We start from the raw sequence: 17,711 nt of genomic DNA on the forward strand, positions 1-17,711 counted from the left end.
TTATGGGGTCCATCCCTGCTATATATCATTATGGATATTGTTATTACGTGTATTGCTTTGATTGATGATTTCAGTCACTCAGTTGAACTTTGAAAAAATAGTTGAACTTTGAAAAATAAAAGTAATCTTGATATAAAAGCTTAATGTGAACATTCCATATCGAGGTGGGCTGCTCTTCTTTTTACCAAAAACTAGTATTGCCCATGTGCAAAAGGTGTGTGAAATCTAATAATATCATGCAAAAGTAGTAATATTCAAGCAAATGAGTTTGATTTGATAACACATATAATTCAAACAAATACCGCTAAACGCCCCCCCTTCTTTCACAATTTTTTAGAGTTCTTCCTCACTACGATATAAATGTACGTCTCAAATGAGGGAGTACGCTCAATATATATTGGGTTACGTATAGACACACCCCATTATATATTAGTAATATTATTGATAAGGTAGTGCTTAAAAGCATAAACATATAACATAAAATTGACATGAATTCAGTAATTAAGATATATTGAATACGCTATTGTGGAGATTTGAGGGAGTTGACTAGTGATTTCCCATGAAGACCATTTAACCTTATGAAAGCACGATACTCATTGAATGTCATTGGTTGATACAGAGCTGGTTCGTTGTTTGTTAATAGTTGTTTCGCAGGTCTAATCATAATATCCCCTCTCGGATTGTAGAAGAAGGCCAACGAGACTCGCTCTTTGTTTGAATTTACAATCACACGATGCTCAACGCTCTTGTACTTTGCATTGCTTACCACCTACATTAATCATCTCATCATAAGGAGTTGAAAATAATAATAACTTCACACTAACTAAATAATAATAATAATAATAATAATAATAATAATAATAAAGGAAAACCAACTTGGAGTTGATCAGCAAGGTTAATGATGAAAGCATTAGGAATCGGTTTAACCGTAAGCCAAGCATTATGTTTACGAACTTGTAAGCCAGAAACATGATCATCCGGCAACAATACTGTAAAACCGCCGGGATCTGAATGTGGGGAGATCCCCAAAGTCAAATCAGGTTGAGGGCACTTTGGGTAGAAGTTAACTCTGAGTGAAGCTCCAATTTGATCCCCTCCAAATGCATTTTCAAGATAATCCTCTTCTAATCCAAGGTTTAAGGAAAATATTTTCATCAATTTGCCACAGAGTTTTAAAACTTCCTCATTGTATTCGCTCACCAATTCCCTACACATCATTATGAACTGTATTTAGCCAGATAACTTGTCATGTATACCATATATATATATATATATATATATATATATATATGTTTAATTTTTAAGCATTTGTAACAAATAAACATAAAAAGTTTCCTTTTAAAACAAAGTAAACAAAATATGTGGGTACGTGCAATAATTGAGTTGTCTATGCATACATGTCACGTTTCACATTGACCATATGCATTTTAGCATGTTTCAATTGTGTTAGTTGACTGACTACTATATATTGCGTTTGGATGGACCACTAAAAAGGCTGTTTAATTTCTACCCAAGAAAACATGTGATTTATTGGAGTCAAATAAAATCAAAGCTAGCTTCAACAAATTTGAATAACATGTCATATTAGTTTTATATTAGAACGTATTATCATGTCTATTGACTTGTTATTTTTTTTCATGCGGCAAGATTTTCAATGTATAGTATGTGATGAAAATGAATATTTATTAAAAGAAAGATTTGTTTCTAGAGACGATCATGCATCGAATTACCGTAATTACAATTTTAAAAAGGAAAACAAATTAATCTTTTATCAAGCTAATTACTGTTTCCTTATAATGCTCATTGATTTCTTAAAAAGTTTTTAGCGATATATTATAAAATGGTGACTATGTTGCCTTGATTATATATAAAGTGAGTCGAAGCACTTTTTATCTTTTTGAGACGTAATTTTTTTTTTGAACGACTAAATTTTACAAAGATCATATAAAAATTAATGCATCAACTTTTTGGGTTTCAAAGTCCGTTTAGGTTTGCTTTGCTGGTAAACTAAGACAATCAGATTAGAGTTTATTATATAATAACTTTCTTCAACATAATACACATGATTAAAAGATTCTAGAAAACAATTAAAAAAGTGCCATGTGTTATTCAAAACTTACAAATATATTTATGTATGTTTAAAATCTGTTCGAATTTAGTTGGAAATATGATGCGGATCAACGAAAACAATCAAATGGTCAGGTTACTCAAAGACTAAAAAAACTAACACCATGCAAGCAGGGTTTATTGATACACTAATATTAATATTCATAAAGAGGATACAAAATCAAATTCAAATTTAAATTGGGAGGTCATCGTACATGATACAAAGTAACTTACAAATATAATGAATATATTATTACTTATTTTAAATAGAGAATTACGTACAATCTAATTTACTTTTCCTACTACTCATTTTGTGAAAATATCCTAAAACAATAAGCATGCAAATTTTATAAATTTGGGTGAATTAAGTTTAGAGATATGATGACAGACATATAGTAAAAAGTGGTTACCACACGTACTAGTACTAGCTAGCGTGGCATATGCAAGTAGAAAAAGATATTGGTCATTCTTCAGTTATCCAAAACATGACACGTAAGCGAAAGCTGTTTAGCCATGAATCACATCAAGTCAAAAAAATGTCAAAAGGGTTTTACATTGATTCTTGTTTGGGAGCGGTCGGTACGTTATTGGACGAATACTAATTAATTATTTGTTTCAATTCTATATATTTTGAGAAAAATAGGTTTTTCGTAATACATATATAGTATATCATAATGGTATACATAGCAATCATAGCATGGTTTGGTTATATATATATATATATATATATATATATATATATATATAAAAAGATATACCTTAGTATAATATTAACTTTACTAAGCTTAAAATAAATCATTTTCTTAACGATAAAGTTACAATACTCCTAAGACTCATATTTGTACTACGTAAAACGTAAAAAAATTAATGACCTGCATGACTGCGGGTGAGAGGGCCATCTGGTTTGATCCCGCAAAGAAAGCGGGAGGAAGTGAAGGAAGAAGTAATCGCTCCAATCGAGCTTGGCCCCTTTCTCGACCCCGAGACGACTCCCGTATCCTTCGTAGGTGATAGGGGAGTTGGCATACTCCTGCTTCACGTCAAGCGGGAGATGAAAGAAGTCCCGCCATACCCTCCGCATGGCGGCCATGAGATCGTGGCTGACGCCGTGGTTGATAAGCTGGAAGAAGCCCCATTCGCGACATGCGTCGGAGATGAGGTCCATAGTGGTTTTGCGTAAGGCGAGGTCATCGGAGTAGAGGTTAGCTAGATCAATGACGGGGATATTAATATTAATATCAATGGCTTCTTGGTTGCTGGCAAGTAGTGAGGATGGGCGGTCGTGGATGGGTTTGACGTAACAGTCGGGAATAGAGTTGATTCCGCTGTTTGAGAGTGATTGCACTCGCACCACCGGTTCAGGCCAGGCGATTACCATAGTGAGTGCAATGCCTATATATTTATCAAGTAATAGAGGGAGAGATGGTTTTCACCCAAGTAAAGTTATTGATTTATATAACCAAATAACTATGTGTTAAAAGAGTAGTTAGGGAGACGACCAGAAATAAAGACTAGCGCATGTGTCTAAATATTTCATTATGCATTAAATTTTTCATTTTCTGTATTTATCTTTACACGTATTCATAAAATAGGTTTGGCCTTATAAAATACTAAATTATTATAATATTATACTAATTTTACATTTTTCTGTATCCGGTATTAAAATAATTATATTAACAATAAAGTAATTATTATAGCGTTTGCATGTTGTGATTTGTGAAGTATTCTCGCTTACATGCATTTTACTACTATATATATTTTAGGTATTCTTCCATGTTAAATACTAATTTGATCGGCTGATAATATTCAAGTACCAGGCTGGGTTCGAACATATATATTTTTTGGTTTTGTTAACCCAGTATAGTAAGTGTGAGTTTAACTAATTAATTGGACTCTACGTATATATGTCTTGAATTCATATCCAGCTTATGAAATATGATCGTAATTATTATTTATATATTCACATACATAAAGTTCCTGTAAATCATTAAAGTTTCCTTAAATGCTATATATATTTGAAAAATCTAGAACAAAAATTATCAAACGTTTATAAAATGTGATTTATGTTACACGTATACACTTGTTTTCTCCATAAGTTTCCTGCCACACTTACAAGCTAGCTAGGGACTAGGGTTGTGCTGTGCATGACTAATAAAACAAAGAAAGAAAAATATACCGAAAGTTCTTTTTTGTTATATCCCATCAACTAATATAAAAAAGAAAATCTCTTAGCTCTTTTTCTATTACATCCCATTCAAAGCATAGGAAGGAAGTCCTTTCACGTTGTCTCATTTTCTTCTTCCGTATATTACATTGATTCCCTTATTCCTATTTCTCCCCAAAGGGGTCCACCACACACAATATCTACGTGTTAGTGGCTCGTCCACATGTGTTAATTAGTTGTTTAGAAAAGAAACAACTAGGGTAAAAGAATGTGGTTCGATCGCCATGCATCGCATCCTGGATTAGGAAGCTAGGTTTCAACTAATGATTACTAGTTGGCATATATCATGAGGTAAACCTAACAAGGTAAGGTTATAAGGTTTCAACAATTAAGTTAGGAATTAGACCAACCTGACCTTCACTATTGTGTCTAGGGCTACAACTTTTAATTAAACCCCTCCAAACTTGTCTCCCACCTCCCTCTTTGTCTGTTAGGTTTTAGACCCAACACTCTATTATACTCTTTTCTTTATCTTTTTCCACATTGCATCAACCAAGCAAGACTATCTTCTAATTTCTTTTCATTTATTTTTACACACCAATATATATAAAGTGATATCAAGATATTTTGCTTCCTAACCCAAAGATATTTTAACTATTTCAGCTTCCTTTTGGTACTCATTTGATTATATGCTTACTTGTTTGTTAGGTTCTAAACCCAACCCACTTTTCTATATGATGACTTACATTAATTACATCATTAATTCAATGGACGCATATACAAACAATTGCATATTGTTCTCTTTCCACCCACTTCTCTATGTTCCTTACCTTCCAAGCAAGAATGCAATCTCGAGCACTTCTTATTTTATTTCGTAGAAACTGAATAAGAAATTGATGTTCAGAAACACTGATTAACTAGAGTCAGTCTGAGGAGTGGATCCGGGGCAACATAGATTTCCTATCGGTCTTGTTTAATTAAACTAAATGATTTTAGCACAATAGTTCACACTTTTGTGTATCATTTTAACATAAAACAACATTCAAATAAATAAGACTCACTCGTTGGATTAATGGATTTTGATGGTTGATAATTTCATAATATAATCTTCTTTGGTCTCCACCTTATGATTGATAAAATGTATATGCTGTTCTTCATAATATAATTCCACTTAAACTAACTAATTGTCAATTCAAGTTTAATTGTTATGTATAAATTTCATGATTCAACATGAGAACATTACCAGGGAACGTTATCACTTTAATAATAACATAAATCCATTTAGCTATTAACGTAAATATGAACTTATTGTTTAGAAAAGCTAGAAAGAAATATATATGAAATGCTGAAAAGCATATAATTACATATATTATTTGATTGAATTGAATGGATATTTAACAAGCTGGTTTTCAAATGGTAGTCTTAATTCTCGCAATGCATGTGACATTAAAAAATACTAGATGGGTGCCCGCGCGATGCTGCGGGAAATACATACTTTGGTAATCATGTAGATTTATGGGTGCTTGTTGTTTTGTTGTAACCGTGAAACCATTTATTATTATAAGTAAATTCATTGTTCTTATTTTAAACTCAATTTAACATCAAAGTACAAACGAAAACGAAACCTAACCATCGTTAATGGTTTGGTTTTGTTGGGTTTCTATTTTCAACGGTCTAGTTTCAGTTTTCGGTGACCAGAAACCGTGAATAATGGCTTGGCTCATGGTTTAATTTAAAATCATTAAAACCGGACGGGAAATGCATATACGTAAAATTTGATTTTTTTTAACCGAAAAGAAACTATGACAATATCATACTCAAATTAAAGAGAAATAAATGCTCGTTTTTATGATGCAAATTTTTTAAAAAAATATTAACGTACGAAAAAGTTTATGACCATTTAAAAATCGTGGGGGTATTTAGGTTAAAAATGAAATTATAAAGAATAGATAGTTAAAAGATGAAGGACCAAATTTGTAACTATTTTGAAGAAAATAGAAAATACTTAATATTTTATGTTATAATGACTAATTTGCCCTCATTTTAGGTTGTATCATGTGTTTAAACATTTGTAAATCCTTAAAAAACAAGTGTCTTAATTTGTCCTCCTTTCATACGTTATATATAGTATAGATATAGATATAGATATAGATAAATAAAAAAAAGGAAAACAAACCATTCCAATTCCCACGAGCTAGCTATAGGCTAATTTATATTTCTGGTTTTCACATGGTTGATGGCTACGTACGTTCCATCCCTTTCTCTAGTTACGTACACTTTACTTTCTTTTCTATAACTCCAAAACAAACATAATTAAAATTTTCTATCAAATTTATTATCATTCATATTCAAAAGAAAACCCACGTGTAGTTTTGATTCATTAGCGTTTAATTAACTATATCTATATATGTATCCTTGATTATGATATGGAGCACGATACAAATAACAAATAGGAATTAGCTACACACAAAATTTGCTATGTTTTAATTATCTATAGACGATCCATAGCAAACGAAATTCGTAGAAAAATCCGTAAAAAGTTGATAACACAAATACTTAAAATATACTTTTACGTACAAATTTCGTAACAAAATTGAGAAAACATGTTTAAGAGCAATTTAACAAATACCCATAGCAAATTTGAGAAAATAAATATTCAAAAAAACTAATTAAGAGTAACTTGAAAACTTCCTAGCAAATCCGGAGAAAATATTGAAAAGGTATCTAAAAATATTTATAAATAGCTTAAAACTTTCGTAGCAAAACCTTTATCAAAGTCGGTAAAAAAAATTCAAAAGGTAGTTTATAGCATGTTTGGGATTGAGTTTGAAAACAACTTATTGATTTATTGGTTTTGTTAACTTATTGATTTATTGGTTTTGTTAAAAAGCACAAAACCAATAAATCAATAAGTTGTTTTCAAACATGCCCTAAATAAAAACCATAACAAAATTTCTATCAAAATCAAGTAAATCATATCATATCATACTCTTTTAATAAAAGAAAATTGCTGTGACACATGTCGCTTTTTGACTAAACCTCATATCTCTTTTCCCTCCAAAACTAAAATATTAATTGACCATAACATATGTTATAAATTAATAATTATTCACTTTCCTTTTACACCCTATTTATATTATGTTTATACATTTTTATAAAAATAAATATTAACATATTATGTATGTTACTATATATATATTCCAAAATACTTGGTGAAATCTAAAAGATCAACATAAAACAATGTTTATTAAAGATTGAAAAAAAATATAATTTCAAATATTATCATTAGCACGTTATACTATATAGTTAAATATTAGAAAAAAAACAAAACTCGAATATGATTTTATTTTACAAAACACTTTTTTTAATCATTAACTTATAAATAAATGTTTAAAAGTCGATCCATTTATATAAAATCAATCAATTTATCGATTATTGTTGTTGTTGTTGTTGTTATTATTGTAAATTGTCATATAAATTTATAAATTATAATATATGCTTTAAAACTATTTATTTATTTTTTTGGTTAATTTAGCAAACTATATATATGTTAAATTTTAAGGATAATATATATATATATATATATATATATATATATATATATATATATATATATATATAACAAATCACTATCAAATATAACAAAGTTTATCATAATTAATTTCTATGTTTTTTTAGAATAAAATGTCACTTTCGTCATTATGGTTTGGCAAATAATGAGAATTTACTACAAATATTTTATTTTTTGCATATGGATCATCCAAGTTTCACAATTCTTTCCAATTACATCCAAATCACTAACTCTATTAAATTTAATCGTTAAGTCAAATGCAGACATGTTTTTTCACTTTTTTCTTTATTATAATACTTATTTCAGTGAATTGTGATTTTTATTCATATGGTTTGTCCAAATCTGCGGTTGAGTGTCGCTTCTGTTTTCATTGAACGGGGCTCGCAACACGTGGGCCTTTGATTTCACTAAACGGGGATATTATGGTCTCATGGGATGATTAAGGGGTTGAGTTCCCCATTCAAGTCTTCATTTACTCGCCCTGGTCATCATTTATTCTATAGGTCAATCATTTGTTCGTTGGAAAAGTGTCGCTTATGTTTTCACTGAACGTGGCTCGCAACGACTCGTGGGCCTTTGTTTTCACTGAACGGGGATAATATGGTCTCGTGGGATGATTAAGGGGTTGAGTTCCCCATTCAAGTCTTCATTTACTCTCCCTGGTCATCATTTGTTCGTTAGATCAATCATTTGTTCGTTGGAAAAGTGTCGCTTCTGTTTTCACTGAACGGGGCTCGCAACGACTCGTGGATCTTTGTTTTCACTGAACGGTGATATTATGGTCTCAAAACTTATGTGTCAGCGTTAACCTTTTATTCAATTGTGACCAGAACGGTGTATTGGAAGCATGTGATGCAAAACTATGCTCAAGTGAAGCAAAATATTTACAAAATTGAAAGGGTTAACATGTTATTTTTTATTTTATCATTTTGGCAAAGTGTAGAAGCTTCTTGAAACATATCAAAATCTATTTCATGATGTAGTTCATATAACCATAGTTCTTGAAGAACATTCGTAATTACAATTTAATATTCTCTTTTCCTTCTATGGGATGTAAATTGATAAATATATCAATAAAGTTAATTACTATTATATGAGAAGTTTTCTTTCCGAAATTGGTTCATAAACAAAATTCTTTCAATTATACATATATGATATTGGGAATGAAATTTTCGATAGAAGGAGAGTTCTCGGGTCCGGAGCGTTCTCGGTTACGTTTTTGCACGTACATTTTTTTATTAAGTTCATTTAAAAAATCATTTTGTGATATAAATAAAGTCAATTTATGTTCACATAATATAGATGCAAATATAGATGTAATACATTTTTCCATATACGTTATGTAATTTTATAATTTAAATCATTCTGTGTGTTACACATGCTCTAAAACTAGTAACACAATACACGAGCAATGGTGAGGCGTAAGGAATAAGGCCTAATATGACTCATTAAAACATATTTAGCTTAAGGCCCACAAGAGATAATCCAGTCCGTTTGTTGTTGTTTCAACCCACAAGAGATAATTCTCTCAAATTATTTGGAGTTGTTTTAATTAATAAATCTCAAAACTATTTGTTCGGGTATTGGTTAAAACTTACATTTTAAATTATTAATAACAGGATTGTAGAAATAGAATTGAACAACTCAGAAAATGTCTTTCTGGTATCGGTTAATGGAATGAGTGAAGGAACGATGTGAACAAGGTAATGGAATGAATCATTATCATTCCATTGACATATTTGGTAACCATGTGAGAATGACATAAATTATTAGTTTTTATTTTACGGTAAGCTAGAAAAAGCCGGAATAAAATAAAAATGGTAGTGAGTGACGGTAGAATGGTGGTGAGCGGCGAGCAGTAAGTGGTGGTTGGTGGTGGTGGCGATGGGCGGGAGCGATTGTTGGTGGTAGTGGGTAGTGGTGGCGGTGGCGGTGGTAAGCGGTGGTGGTGATGGGCGGGAGCGATGGTTGGTGGTGGCGGTGATGGGTGGCGCTGGTAGGCGGTGGTGTTGGTGGTGGCGGCAGAGGTAAATAGTGGTGGTGGGCGGGCGACGAAAGGCGGTGGTGAGAGGACAATGTGTAGTAGTGGTGGGAGGGTGATGGATGTGATATAGTGTGAAAGAGTGATGAAATGAAAAAAAAACAAGAAAGGTGGATCGATGAAATTAATTTGAAGGTAATAGATGATTTCATTCCATTGATCAACCAACCACATTTTTTTTCATTCCATTATAATGGTCCATTTTATTCCGCCTCTCATTCATACAAATCAACGTTACCTAAGTTAATGGAGATTGACGGCCGGAGCAGGGATGGACGAGTCCCCTCTCCTCTCATGTAATTTGTTGTTTAGTGTTTTTTACACAAAAAACGTCTATCATCCTTATCTTTTCAACATATAATTAGTATCTTCACCACATCATCAAAAACGCCATAATAATATGCATTTTGATACAATTGTTGATAAATGTATTATTGAATTATGTAGACTTGGAGAAGGTTGTTGCTTCTACTCCATGTCTATTCACAAAAATCCAAAATCTTTAATTCAATCAAGTTCGTATCTACACAAAGGAACATCGATTTGAATATGATCATAAAATTATTTGGTACTGTCCCTTAGCAAAATAACATTTTATCATATCATTTTTTTTTTCAAATTGTAACCTTTGTATAAATTGATTTAATGGTATTATCATATTTCATATAATCGTTAATTTATTAACTAATATATGAATCTAGCTTTCAAATTAAAACAAATAATGATGCTGATATTTACTTGGTATACATGTATCATTTCATCAATTTCGTTACCCGTATGTGATCAGGTCCGATATCGAGATGCTCTAAAATTATATTTGTTAAAAGTTTATTGGGTTTCATATATATTACTCGATCATTTTATTTCTATTTCTATAACTTAAAAGAAAAACTAAACAACAGGCGATGAGAATAATTCTTCGTAAGCATGACGATGAGCATTGAATGTGAACAAATGTGTACGTAAAAACTAACATTTGAGAAATGAGAACAAAAAAACAAATAAAAAATTATTTATGTTAGTACTTGAGTTTCCGCGTAGAAGGATAGATCATCGATGAGATCAAAACCAAAGTTTTTGTTTTTCCATTCATTTCTTTTTTATTAATTTATTCTAAACCTTTTTCTTCTTCTTTTTTTTTATAGATTTATGCAGCTTGATTTTATAAGAATTACATGTCACCTTTCTCTCTAATGTTAAATGAGTAGGTGAAATACATAAAAGGAAAAAAAAAACAATCTAGAATAAAGCGTATGTACGTAAATATTAGCTCATATTATAAATTTGACCTACATAAATATATACAAGTAAGAAAGAATGTGAAATAATATAAAGAAAATGGTAAAGAAATTGATGGTTTCATATATAAATATGATTCCCTTTGACCATATCAAAGATAATAACAACATGGTATAAAGCTTTCCCTCGACTCTTTCTTCTTCTTCTTGAACTTTTGTCTTTAAAAGCATATATTATTAATCTCTTTCTTGCTTTCTTCCCAATCCATCCACCAACAACATCATAAAACCTCAACTTTCCCGATCTTACATCTATAAATTAATTAACAAACATATATATACACGTACGTACATGGACCCTAGTGCAGGCCACCTTCATCATCATATGAGTCATGTGAGTGTGAGTGTGGATTCCTCTGGTGGTGGTGATCGCTTGCCGCAATGGAGCGTACAAGAAACGAGGGATTTCTTGATGATAAGAGCGGAGCTGGACCCGACTTTCATGGAGACGAAACGTAATAAGGTTTTATGGGAAATTATTTCTACAAAGATGAAGGAGAGGGGGTATAATCGTAGTGGTGAGCAGTGCAAATGCAAATGGAAGAATCTCGTTACACGTTATAAGGTCTGTATACCATACCATACGATGTACGCCTTTTAGATTTCTTCACTTCATGTCTTATATCATAAGATCTAACTAAACCTAGCTAGCTAATACATAACCGTACTTAATATACGATCATTAGTTGTATTTTCTTGTAGAATCGCTATTTTATATCATACATACACAAAAAGAAAACATTCCCTCCAAGAAACAAGGTAAAAATCTGAATTTCGTCACCAAAATACCAACATTAGTTAGACTCGTGTGGAAGGGGAAAACTATGCACTACATAAGTTTTTAAGAATATTTTGATATATCGTACAATACAATAGAAGCCCTAATGCCTTATATGTTATGTCCTATGTGATGATATAAAATTCAAATTATGCACTTGTTAAAATGCAAATGGCATGTAGTGGTACGTAGCCTAAATGATTAGTGTTAACATTTCAAATGTCATGTTAAATAGAATGCAATGAATCAATCATAATGGTGATTTGATCTTTAGACGAAATATTTATCTTGCTAGTTAAGTTAATTGGTGTGGAAGAAACTAATTAATGATATATATGGTTGATTTTATCTTGGTTAGGGAGTTGAAACCATGGAACAAGAAGGTACGAGGCAACAGTTTCCATTCTACAACGAGTTGCAAGCGATCTTCACAGGTCAGGTGCAAAGGATGTTGTGGATGGAAGCAGAAGGCGGATCATCAAAGAAGAGAGACAGAGTGATGCACTTATCTTCTGATGATGAGAATGACAATGAGGAGAGTGATGTAGAGAAGGCAAGTGCGAGTGCAGGAAGTAAGAAGAGAAAGAAGAGTACAAGCAACATTAACAAAGAGAGTAGTGGTAATTTGAAAGAAATATTGGACGAATTGATGAAACAACATATGCAAATAGAAATGCAATGGATGAAATTATACGAGTCAAAGGAAGAGGAAAGAAGGGTAAGAGAGAAGGAGTGGAGGCAAAAAATGGAAGCATTGGAGAATGAGAGGATTATGTTCGATAGGAGTTGGCGAGAGAGGGAAGAACAAAGACGGGTTATAGAAGAAACTAGATCAGAGAAACGAGATGCTCTCATAACTATTCTTTTAAATAAGCTTTAGACCCCAAGACTAAGTGCATGCTCAAGGACGTCTAGATTGGGATTTACAAATGTGACGAGCTAAGGAGAGACCGAGAGATAGTGAAAAATATCCATGCCTACGGTGATAGGATGAAGGAATGGGGGGTGTTTGTGTAGGTGGTGGTTGAGGTAGCTAACTAGCTATGCCTGTAAACTTGAAACATTCACATGATCTAATTATTTCGTTCTTTTATCTAAGAAAACATTGTGAAAAAAAAAAATCTTGCATTTAATTGCCTGGCTTATTAGTTTATGAGTATGCTTAACTGTTGACGGAAATAAATGTCTAACAAAGCTAACAAATTAACAAAAACAAACATTTTGAATGAAAATGTCCTGGTGATTTCCATACAAAACAAATTTTATTGTAGTCAGCCGATTTTATAATATTATGTGTTGGATATAGATTAATAATTTTTTAATATTGTTTTATTTGGTAATCACTATTAAATAATAATTAGGAATTAGGACCATGGAATGTGAATTGGGTCTTACCGAATATACGGCGGCCCATAAACGTGTAATTACTTACGTGCCGTAAATGGTCTATCCTTTAAAATGCTTATTATATTTACATACAAAATTATTTATTTTTCTTTCAAATAATATCAATTATAAAACTTATTTATAAACTTACTGGCCTTGATGAATTAAAAGACTGTACCGACAACCTCTAGTTGACTTGGTTTGTATTCACACATTCTTGCCTTTGCCATCAAATCAAAACTACTCGTTTTGTATAAAATGTTCACATGATATGATGCACAAAATTATTAATATGCTCTAAAAATATTAAATAAATTCTATTAATTATTTTCTTTTTACATTTAATCCTCCTATATTGACATTTTCGACCTATATTTCAAACCACTATTAATTATTGTCACTTTGTCCACATCCCCAATTAAACATAATAAAAACTAAAAAATAAATAATTTTTTTTATAAATAAACATAGACATAATAATGATAATATACTTAGGAAACATTCATTGTTTGACCATGGAGCAAATTGACCTGGTTTCATTTTTACCATGCCGTCAAAACCATGTATCAAATAAAAATTAAATGTTACATAAAATACAATTAAAGTGAATGAATAAACACTATTGACTGGCATCTATCTCACCCATCATTTAAATAAAAAGAATGTTGCTAGATAACAACAATCATCATCTCAAGCAGCAAAACCATCTATATCTATTTTCCTCTGCTGCTGAGTTTATGGTCAGTTTGGTAGTATAAGACGTCTCCCGTGTCGCTAACATAATGGTCTTTCTTCAGGCTTCTAACTAGCTCACCCAGCAGGTGGAAAGGTATAGGCGATGACGACTTCTTTGGTTCTCGGTAGTATTTCCCAAGCACCGGTTTTGCAGCCTCCGTCTACAAAGAAATTCATAATTCTCAGTACGAATGCAAGAATGTATCAATGAAACTGAATGTACTGTTAGATTAAGAAGAAACTAACAATTTCTTCGAAGCAACATCAAGAAAGAGAAATATTAAAATGATGTCACATTTAACCATTTAATGACTCAAAAGGATAGCTAAACTTGTACAAAAAAGGGACCCATCCCATAAAATATAAATGGAAAATATTCAAATAAAAGTCTTTTTAGATAACAAGTTTGACAAGAAGGAAGGGTCAAAGCATGTGACTTCGATATTCAAATTTGCTACGTTTCCTGCAGCTTTTTCAAGACTTCCTGACTAATTTAAACCAGTCCTTATAAATTTATTTCTCAAACATTGCAATGTCATCTTTTTGAATTATAAGCAACTTTGACTAAGAAAAAAGGGGATTGTTTTCTTCTTTCTGGAATTGAACTAAATTAGGTGTAAGACACATGAATACTAACCGCCTCAATTAGGTGATAGTGCGGGATTTGGGGAAAGAGATGGTGAATGACATGCGTTCCAATGTCGTGATGGATTTTATTAATCCACCCATAATCACGGTCAATGGTCGTCAGCCCTCCCCTTAGATAACTCCATTCCTGCAAAAACAAAAAACTTCATGATTATTATTATTATTATTATTAACAAAAGTGTCACCATTATTCTATCCTCTTTTCTTCATTTCTCATATCTGATTTGTGGATCCCGTGAATACCATGCAAGCAGGACTCAAACTTAACAAGCATTGCTCTTTAATAGACCATTTTTTTCTTCTTTTCTTTTTGGAACATGTTTTGATAGATTTTACTACAAGGTATGTATGTAGTACCAGCAATTAACAGGAAACTGATTTAAAAACGGAATACCTTTCCGCGATACCAAGGAAGCTTATCTTCATGACCATGGTGATGCAAGTAAGTAACAAAATCCAACCACATAACATTTATCTGATGAGAAATCAAACCAAAATCCCACATCAGATGACAAATTCCTTCAACCCTCAGCTTATTACAATGAGAATATCAAAATTACCAAATATGGAATGCCATATAGTTTTAGCATTTGCATCGGACCAACAACAAAGTTCAAACCGAAAAGCAAAGCTAGCATTGTTGTCCAGCAAATTGTTGAAGTGATCACGTCTTTCTTCTCAACGGGGACAAACAGATCGCTATTTGGATCAAAGTGTGAACCACTCTTTCCGGGAGATCTATTCCACTACAAAAGAAGAAACACGCATGTTGCTGTCATAAATTCATGTAACAGATATTAAACAAACACGTAAACTTACAAGGTAAAAAGGATAAGCAAGCATTGGAAAAGGGAGGGAGAAGCGTAGTGTTCGTGTCATCCAATCCAAACTCTTGAATGTTTTCTCAGTTAACTGTAGAACAAAAGTTGGAAAATTATATAAATATATTGATCATAAGCTGTCAACACAATGTGAATGTGATAACTAAGCATAAGAAAGATACCGGATGCCATGATTCATCGTGTTCAACATGTCCATGGTTTTGGTGATGCGTTCTATGGCTTATTCTCCTGTAGTAATGAAATGCCAATTCATTATCAGATCGATTTGTGATGCAAAGCAACCGTAAGAATTCATATATATAGTGAAACGAAAGCTTACCATCCATGATAAGGCACGAGAATTGAAGAATGTAAAAGATGCCCAACCACACTATTAAGCTTCGGATTGTTGGAGAAGCTTCCATGGCCACTACAAATCAACAAACAAAATGATTAGAATCCTCACAAAAACATTAATTTTAAAAGAATTTATAAAAAACATCAAACTTTTAAAACACTGCTAGAAAAACATTTCATTAATGACAGCGATATAAAGCTTTCACGGTAAAAGTTACACGATTTTGGAAGTCAAGGTGCGCTTGGCTCGTTTATCTTAACAAACTAAAACGTTAAGCTCAAGCTTGGCAGCTTAAAAGATCGAGCCGGCTGGTTTATTAAAAAAAATAAAATAAAAGTTTCTTATTTTTCCAGTTTTACACAATGATACACACAAACAGAAACTAATATTTTTAGCAAATACAATGCATAATTTATAAACTACAAAATTTATAATTTATATAAATTAAAAAATTGTGCTTTAAATTAAACGAGCCAGCTTATTAAGGCTTGAGCTCAGCTTGTTTTTCGAGTGAGCCTCGAGTCATACCGAAAGCATAGCATTCCTTAAATAACATATATCAGTATAACTTTCTATCACATAAAAACATGAACTATATATATATATATAATAAAAACCCTGCAATTGAAGCATATCAATATAGACTTGTTTACAGTTAAATTGCAGGTGAAATTAGTTATGAATAGTTGTTTTTTATATAACAATTGTAAGCAGTTTAACAAGTAGATAAAGAAGGGTAAGAAGTATTAGTACCAGTCATGACCAAGCACAAAGAGTGCCCAAAACATGGTGCCTTGAGCAGCCCAATAAAGCGGCCAGAGAAGGCATGTGTTGAGATGAGCCACAGCTGCAGCCAAGCCAAGAACAATAGCCACATCCCTTGCAACATAACTCATTGACCTCCATGGATCTTTCACCCAGCAATGTTTTGGTATAGCTGCCCTAATGTCACCCAATTTGAATGGCGGCGGTGCACCTGCATCAAATTTTAACAATTCTTCTTCTTGTTGTAATCCATTGATTATTGTTTCTTCTTCTTCTTCTTCAATTAATTGAATCCTCAATGGAGCACTAACCTTGGCTGCTACACTATCAGGATTATTAGGTGAAAAGATTGGAACTTTAGAGCATAAAAGAGGAATAATATTATTATTGTTGATAAATCTTCTTGTTGAAGATTGAAGAAGAAGAGGTTGTTTAATTTTAATACCACCGCAGCCTGATAACACCAATCCAGCCATTCTATTCTAGTGTTCTTTAGTAGACTAAACCCTAGATGTATGGGTACACTTCATATATATATATATATTTATAATAATGAATAAGATAGATAGATAGATACAGAAGATTGATTGGATTCAGCAAGTGACAGACTACTAGACCATATGGCGCTCTCACTTATTTCTTTTCTTTTTTATTCTTTTAACGAACAACCAACATAAAATAAAATGACTAGCAACTTTTTAGATCATGAGCTATATTCTAACTCATCTTAATTTTACATAAGCTTTACATCACTTATTTTTTTTCTTTCACTCTATGTCATAAAAAGAAAATGGTTTAACTCATTTAACTCCATCTCTCTCCTACTTTTTTTTAACGGCCAACTAAGTAACACCGGGTACCCCGTACGCGGCCCCCATTGGCTAAAGGTAGCACGGGCCGGCCACTAGTCCGGACGGACGGAGCCCCTAGCGGTCCACCTGTTGAGGGATTCACCGGATAAAACCCGACCCCCACGCCCGCCAAACGGTACGACAGCGAGGAGCCGGTAAAACCGGGTGAGATCAAGACTCGAACCCTGA

At 32.3% G+C, this 17,711-nt stretch overlaps 3 protein-coding genes across 3 annotated transcripts; 1 reads left to right on the forward strand and 2 right to left on the reverse strand.

Moving 5' to 3' along the window:
* Positions 1-308: 308 nt before the first annotated feature.
* On the reverse strand, positions 309-3,513 carry LOC143549917 (jasmonate-induced oxygenase 2-like). Its single transcript, XM_077040689.1, has 3 exons — positions 2,979-3,513; positions 877-1,207; positions 309-769 (listed from the first exon to the last, which is right to left on the reverse strand). The coding sequence occupies exons 1-3, from the start codon at positions 3,482-3,484 to the stop codon at positions 521-523; spliced, it is 1,086 nt and encodes a 361-aa protein (XP_076896804.1). The 5' UTR covers positions 3,485-3,513; the 3' UTR covers positions 309-520.
* A 7,622-nt stretch (positions 3,514-11,135) lies between these two features.
* LOC143549918 (trihelix transcription factor GT-3b-like) lies at positions 11,136-12,949 on the forward strand. Its single transcript, XM_077040690.1, has 2 exons — positions 11,136-11,745; positions 12,317-12,949. Exons 1-2 carry the CDS (start codon positions 11,473-11,475, stop codon positions 12,836-12,838), a joined length of 795 nt encoding a protein of 264 aa, XP_076896805.1. The 5' UTR covers positions 11,136-11,472; the 3' UTR covers positions 12,839-12,949.
* Positions 12,950-13,897: 948 nt separating this feature from the next.
* LOC143549919 (sn-2 acyl-lipid omega-3 desaturase (ferredoxin), chloroplastic-like) lies at positions 13,898-17,176 on the reverse strand. Its single transcript, XM_077040691.1, has 8 exons — positions 16,660-17,176; positions 15,889-15,978; positions 15,731-15,797; positions 15,547-15,639; positions 15,288-15,473; positions 15,122-15,202; positions 14,717-14,854; positions 13,898-14,240 (listed from the first exon to the last, which is right to left on the reverse strand). The coding sequence occupies exons 1-8, from the start codon at positions 17,145-17,147 to the stop codon at positions 14,058-14,060; spliced, it is 1,326 nt and encodes a 441-aa protein (XP_076896806.1). The 5' UTR covers positions 17,148-17,176; the 3' UTR covers positions 13,898-14,057.
* Between the last annotated feature and the right edge of the window lie 535 nt (positions 17,177-17,711).

Source organism: Bidens hawaiensis, unplaced genomic scaffold, assembly GCF_021521415.1.
Source record: "Bidens hawaiensis isolate Kalapana, Puna unplaced genomic scaffold, B.hawaiensis_p1.1 tig00015870_1, whole genome shotgun sequence".
In the NCBI taxonomy this organism is placed as follows: Eukaryota; Viridiplantae; Streptophyta; class Magnoliopsida; order Asterales; family Asteraceae; genus Bidens; species Bidens hawaiensis.